The sequence below is a fragment of the Thermobia domestica genome, chromosome 15 (assembly GCF_964235325.1).
Source record: "Thermobia domestica chromosome 15, izTheDome1.hap1.1, whole genome shotgun sequence".
NCBI classification, from domain to species: Eukaryota; Metazoa; Arthropoda; class Insecta; order Zygentoma; family Lepismatidae; genus Thermobia; species Thermobia domestica.
This window is the reverse complement of record NC_137468.1, coordinates 172,286,998-172,294,410: the sequence shown is the minus strand read 5'-3', so window position 1 is coordinate 172,294,410 and position 7,413 is coordinate 172,286,998. Positions and strand designations below refer to the sequence as shown.

Here is a 7,413-nt window from a genome sequence, read left to right as displayed (position 1 = left end):
GCTTTTAGCCGGGGCCGGAAAAAGAAGGGCATATAATGATTAACGCCATTGACATCAAACACAAAATTGTATGATATCACTTGCTAATGTATCATGTCTTTAGTACGTAGAAAATGAGAAGAAGTTTTATGAAAATGTATTAGTTATATTGCCAAAGGAACCGAGACGTTATTATGTGAACAAATATACAATGTCATATTCTGTGCAAAACTGCTATAGAAGAACAAATCAACTAACATGAAGCACAAACACATATTGTTGTAAACGTCCATCTTTCTTATATTTTTCATCCTACTTGACATAATTATGCTTTTATTCGATTCAGTGTACCAAGAAACCTATAGTACATAGACATCTTGCACGCTTATTTAAGTCAACAATTAAACTCCTTTATTTCCACCTTCCCCCTCCAAAACATTCTTTCCCTAGAATTTTTTTGGACTCTCCTGTTTTGTAACTCTCATGTCTAATGCAACGTATAACTAAAGTTTTGTGGATGAAGAAATCTTTCATTTTTTAAAGTCTATCTTACATGTACTATTGCTACATTTTCGAAACTTAGCAAAATATCGGAGGCAGTAGCAGCCTTCCCCCTATTCCTCTATAACCTATCTCCGGAACGGTTGAGATCGAGGGATTTTTCCCTCTATTTGGTTTAATTGTGTACAAAAACACTTCGTTTGCGCATAAAATCGTCCACAATTCCGTGTCACACTTGAATCGGTTTCCTCGTAAGTTAAATTTACTTGTATTTTAAAATAAATTTACATTTCTTTGCAGATTACTTTGTATACTGACACTACAAAAAATGATAATTGACAAAATGGGAATCCGATTGCACATTTGTTGTATTTCTTTCTTCATACAAGTATGTCCATGCTTTAATCATGATTGTGGAAGGAACATTGGTGTGAATGATGATTACATTGAAATTTCACATCACATGTGCACTTACCAGAGACAACATAGTATGTTAGCAATTTTCTATGAAACAATTGACAAGCATGTTGTGAACATTTATCTACGTTATTTGTTTCATATTTGTAATTTCCCAATCACAATCCAAGATCTCGAGGGACCTGCACCATACGTTGTTAATGACAACCAATACGTAAAAACGTCTCATCTTCTATTCTTGTTGGATGATTCAAGAAATCTTATTCAAACAATTTCTATGGTCAAAACACTTTCTAGTTGGAATGGAAGAGCAAACATTTTCATTATATTTCTCAAAATGGAAGTTAATAATTATAGAGAGTTAGAAAATGTACTTAACTTGTTTTGGTCAGAAAAAATGCTAAAAGTAAAAATTGTTCTGAAAGGCCAGGGTGATGACTCTTCTTTGTGCCTTCTGTCTTATAACCCATTTGCACAGAAGTATATAACACTACCTCTAAAGAAACTGGACAATGTTTTGATGGAAGTAGATACTAAAGATATCCATGGGTACAGATTTATTATAAGTAAGTTCAACGCTGTACCTTATTCGCTATTGAATCAAACTGAAAATGGAACAGTTCAATACTTTTTTGTTTGTGGCAAAATAATGGAATCCATTGTTAATACTATGAACGTGACACCTGTTCTTGTTGAAAGAAACCAACCAAGAGCTGACAACATTCGTCTGCCAAATGGTACATGGACAGGCCCACTCGGAGAAATAGTTTCTTCATATTCAGACATCTGTCCCATGATAATGATGATGCTGTATGATAGATACCAAGTAGTTGATTATGCTAAAATATTCTTTTTTGATACATTTGAATTTCTTTGTCCCAAAGCAAGGGAACTATCACAATGGATGCGATTGTTTCTTCCATTTAACATAGATCTATGGTTCTTAATAGTGTCTATGGTGACTTCTAGCTGTGTATCTGAAATGTTTATTCGCCGTTTGATTTTACGAGAATATTCATTACGGAATATTGGAACATCTCTTTTGTATGTGATATCCATATATTTGCAAGGGGGTGTCTCTAGAGTACCCAGAAACCGAGCTCTGAAGACCGTGTTAATATTGTCTCTTGTTGGGGCAATTATTGTAAACACACTATATCAAGGCTCTTTAGTAGGGTATATGGTAACCTCACAATATGAAAAAGAGTTGGACACTTTAGAAGATATAGAAAAGTCAAAGTTAGTAATCACCACAGCCCCACTCCTTCTACCCTTACTCAAATCTTATGAATCGCCAATCATAAAAAGACTGAAAATCAGATCTGTCGCAGGAAACACAGTACCGGCTGTGTTGAATAATATAGCATACAAAAGAAACACGATATGGTTTTCATATTCCTATGGTGTAAAGTATGAACAACAACGTTATAAGACGAACAAAGGACATAGTCTGTTACATGTTTCTAAAGAAAATATAGGACGCTTTTAGGCATCTTCTTATCCTACCAAAGCACTCTCCTTACTTGCCGAGGGTAAATATGATCATCAAAAGACTAATAGAAGCTGGATTTATTGACAAATGGACTCGTGAATCATCGCATGAAGGACCAATATTTGAACATATTTATACTAGTAGTGATACAGTTATACCTCTATCTCTGGATCACCTACAAACAGCATTCTACTGTATTTTAATATTTTTATGTATGAGTGTTTTAGCATTTATTTTAGAAATTATTTTGGATACATTATAAGATAAGATACGCGGTACTAACACTAAACAGTTCCCTCTCATATCATTCCAATGATGGAGAAACCACGTAAATTACTTTCGGTTCTTAGAATGCAAACACACACGTATAATTAGTCATTCCGTCTGAAATCAATATATGATTATTATTACAAAATCTAGTAGTAAGTACTCAAATCAGTCGCAGAAGGGGAAATTACTTCTCCAATATTTCTGATGTTTTCCACTAACCTATATAGTACTAAATTCTATAATATAATTAGTGAAAATGGAAAAATATCCGAAGGTGAGCCATTAATTATGGACGTAGGTACAATAGTGGTCTAACCAACCTAGGTGCAGTAGTGATCTAATAACCTAGATGCAATATTTGAGTATCCAACCTAGGTGCAATAGTGGTGTACCAACATAGGTGTAATAGTTCTCTAACAACCTAGATACAATAATAGTCTAACCAACCGAGATGCAATAGTGATCTAACGAACCTAGATGCAATAGCGGTCTAACCAACTTAGGTGCAATAGTGGTCTACCCAATCTAGATGCAATAGTAGTCTAACCAACCGAGATGCAATAGTGGTATAACTAATCTAGGTGCAATAGTGGTGTAACCAACATAGGTGTAATAGTGCTCTGACAACCTAGATGCAATATTTGTCTAACCAACCTAGGTGCAATAGTGATCTAACCAACCTAGGTACAATAGTGGTCTCACCAACCTATACGCAATATTTGTCTAACCAACCTAGGTGCAATATTGATCTAACAAACTTAAGTGAAATGGTGGTCTAACCAACCTAGGTGCAATAGTGGTCTAACCAACCTAGGTGCAATAGTGATCTAACAAACTTAAGTGAAATGGTGGTCTAACCAACCTAGGTGCAATAGCGGTCTAACCAACCTAGACACCCAACAAGTCAATTTGGAACATAAACCTGAACTCCCACTATAAATCTACAGTGCATCGCATTGTATGAGAGTTTCATTATACTAACTGCCAAATGTAAGCTCTGTATAATAATTTGTAGGAAAGAATGAAAAGAATTAAGCCTGTCTTTCTCACTGTTAAATTATTGTTGCACTCTAATAACAATTGATAAATCTCATTGGGCTGAACAAGGCAAATTTGGATTAAAGACGAATTTATAAATACCATTTTTCAACATTGAATAATTATTTTAAAGTAAAGTACCTAATATCAATGTCTTTTCTACAACTTTCTCGTTGAGAGTTTTATTTTAATATCCAGAGCAAAAGCTAAATATATATAAATGAAAGGCAACACTACTAGGGTCACTATTTATATTTTGAGCCTAACAATGAAAAAACAGTAATTTGTCATTGAAAATTGATTTATTGCTTTTCGGAATATTCCCCTTTAGGATCAGTACACTATTGCACTCGTTCGAAACATTTGTCTAAGCATTTTTCCAATCTTCTTGAGACACCTCCATATATTTTTTGAATGCATGAACGGCTTCTTCAGCCGACGAAAATCGTTGTCCACGCAATTTATTCAGAGTTGACCATTCTACGTTCCTCTAAAGTCACAGTTGCCACATGACCAGTTTTCTGAAGAAAGAAAAAAAAACAGGCCACCATTTGTTTCGGTGTGCTTCGAGCGCGAACAACTTTTGTTGGATTTGGTTCATCTTGAAACATCCATACAGTCGACCGCTGTTTCGTTCCGGCTCATATGCATATACTCATGATTCGTCACCTCTTACAATCTTACATACGTCTTTTGAAGCACCGCAATTGTATTTATTGAGCATTTGTGTGCACCAATAAACGCGAGCTTCTTTTTGAGTTTTTGTCAAATTATGTGGTATTCAACGAGAACAAACCCTTCTCACAGCTAAATGATCATGTCATATTTTATATATGCTGGTGGAACTAATGCCTAGGGTTGCCTCAATCTCACAGTATGTCACATGACGGTCTTGCAGCATTAGGTTTTGCACAGCATCAATGTTCCTTGAATAACAACTGATTTTGGGCGACCTTCGCGAATTTCATCAGTGAGCGAATGGCGGCCACGAGTAAAATCGTATACTAGCGTTTCCCAGTGGCAAAGGATAGGGCTTCATCGTGAAATGTGGAAGTAAGTTGATCGATGCATTCTTGTCTTGATAATCTACGTCGAAAATCGTAATAAATCATCGCACGACAATTTTCAGGAGTTAATTCCACTTTTCTGTTGTCACACAATCTTCAAGTCAACGTAAACAACACAAATAAAGCTATTGACAAAACATTTGAAGTACGTTATGGTCAACAATGTCAAACGTTTCTATGCAAAGGAAAAATGGCACCTAACTACAACCAGTGTTGCCAAGGCTCAAAATATAAATAGTGGTCCTCGTATTTGATTTCTTATCATAAATAATATCTGCTAAATAACAGATTATGATAATATGTTCTTGTATATAGAACGAAAGCAGTTAGAATTTTGAAAATAACGTTCCTTTTTAATTTACTTTTTTATTAAAAACAGGTTTATGTCACCAATGTCTCACTACCGAGTACTCGAAATGAAACTTCCTACAAAATAAGATTCTTTTAAAATCTAAACATCATTTTAATGTTCATATTTTTTTTAAAAAAATGATTTTCTTATACGTGCAATGCATTGGTAATAAGGGGTTCCTGTGTCTTTAAGATTTTAAAATAATTTTGATTTGAATAGAGTTGAGTTGATTTTAGTTTAGCATCCCTTTCAGCAGCGAGGCTATATGAGACGTGGACCTACTGATTAACGTGGAATCCGAACCACATGAGCTCCCGCCGGGTTGATGTGAATAGAAAAATACATCGTTTCAAATACAATAATGACACTGATTTCCGGTGAAAAAGCCTATCGAACATATTCTAAAGGAAGTTGTGTTACCACAACATTGGCCCTGATTCCTTAGGCAAAAAATGTATATGCAGTAGGAAGTTGAAAATCTGAACTAATTGTGTCCACAGGTTATTCGGATTTTCAAATTGTTCGGATTTTCGAAAATGACCAAGAAAATTTCATTTAGGCTTAAATATACTGTACTTAAGCCTGCTAGTGCTCTTTTATCGATACAATGGTTATGTAGTACCCTAAACTAATTGGAATACCATATGTAAGGCTACTTACACTTAATGTTTCAAAAAAAAAAAAAGACTTCTCGTACACTAAATTACACTGTTCTTGTATCTCACATTTAGAACTTAACTTGTATAGGCCTAAGGGAAAGTAAAAATAAAAATAGCCTACGTATGATAAACATTTATATATGAATGAGCTTTTGTAAAAACACTGACTTCACACAACGCCGACGGACAACCCTATTATTTGTTTATCGCTAGCGCTAAGACAAAATGTAAAAACCTTCTATGGACTGCGTTCGGATTATCGACATCCTACTGTACTATATTCATTGTTAAATTTGCTGTGAGACCGAAACTAATTATAAAATGTAACTAACTACAGGAAAAGAACATTACAATTTGTGAGAATTCGTTTTCTCAGATCTTGTAGCTCTCAATGGCAGTATTTCCTAGTTTTGGCTAAAATAACACTTAAACTCAGGTGGATAAATTGTAGTGAAAAATAAAAAGTGCAAAATACACATTATATATAAATTGTTACTAATGTGTACAGATGGATAACAAAATGCTAAAACCTCATAGTGCACTCTGAGACCAATGTAATTATAGACAATCTTTTGCAACACGTATGTTAATATAATTTCTTATATATATATATATTACTATTGTGTCCCCCCTGTAATTTTATTAGTTCAGTGTATTTAAAATTTATATCCACGTACGTATTCCATTCGTGTGTACTCTCCTTTTTGATTTACAAAGAGCATACAAAGAACAGCAAATAATGCTTAAGTTAACGTTTTGTTTTGTTGAACTCGTACAAAGAACAGCAAATGCTTGAGTTAACGTGTGCTTTGTTGAACTCATACAAAGAACGGAAATAATGCTCGAGTTAACGTGTTGTTTGTTGAACTCGTAGAAAGAACACCAAATAATCTTTGAGTTTACGTATTGTTTTGTGGAACTCGTACAAAATACAGCAAATAATGCTTAAGTTAATGTGTTGTTTGTTGAACTCGTACAAAGAACAGCTAATAATGCTTGAGATAACGTGTTTTGTTGAACACGTTCAAAGGACAGCAAATAATGCTTGAGTTAACGTGTTGTTTTGTTGAACTCGTACAATAAACAGCCAATAATGCTTGAGTTAATGTGTTGTTTCATTGAACTCGTAGCAAATAATCTTTGTGTTAACGTGTTGTTTTGTTGAACTCATACAAAGAACGGCAAATAATGCTTGAATTAACGTTTTGTTTTGTTGAACTCGTACAAAGAACAGCAAATGCTTGAGTTAACGTGTGCTTTGTTGAACTCATAAAAAGAACGGAAATAATGCTCGAGTTAACGTGTTGTTTGTTGAACTCGTACAAAGAACAGCTAATAATCTTTGAGTTTACGTATTGTTTTGTTGAACTCATACAAAAGACAGCAAATAATGCTTGAGTTAATGTGTTGTTTGTTGAACTCGTACAAAGAACAGCAAATAATTTTTGTGTTAACGTGTTGTTTTGTTGAACTCGCTTATGTATCTTGTATTTAGACCTTATAGTATCCTGTCTATGAGTCATGCATATATTGTGTATACATGTATATCTGGTCCAGTTATGGCAGAAAACGCTTTGTTTTACATATATCTGTTCCTACAGTTTTTCTGAGAGTGCTTCGTCCTTTCTTTAAATGCAG

General features: G+C 34.3%; 1 protein-coding gene across 1 annotated transcript; it reads left to right on the top strand.

Moving 5' to 3' along the window:
- The first annotated feature begins 1,294 nt into the window (after positions 1-1,294).
- Positions 1,295-2,386, top strand: LOC145671722 (glutamate receptor ionotropic, kainate glr-3-like). The gene has a single exon (XM_081740924.1). It carries the CDS (start codon positions 1,295-1,297, stop codon positions 2,384-2,386), a length of 1,092 nt encoding a protein of 363 aa, XP_081597050.1.
- Positions 2,387-7,413: the final 5,027 nt, after the last annotated feature.

Coding starts and splice junctions, on each gene's coding strand:
- LOC145671722 (XM_081740924.1), top strand. CDS start 1,295: ATGCTAAAAGTAAAAATTGTTCTGAAAGGCCAGGGTGATGACTCTTCT.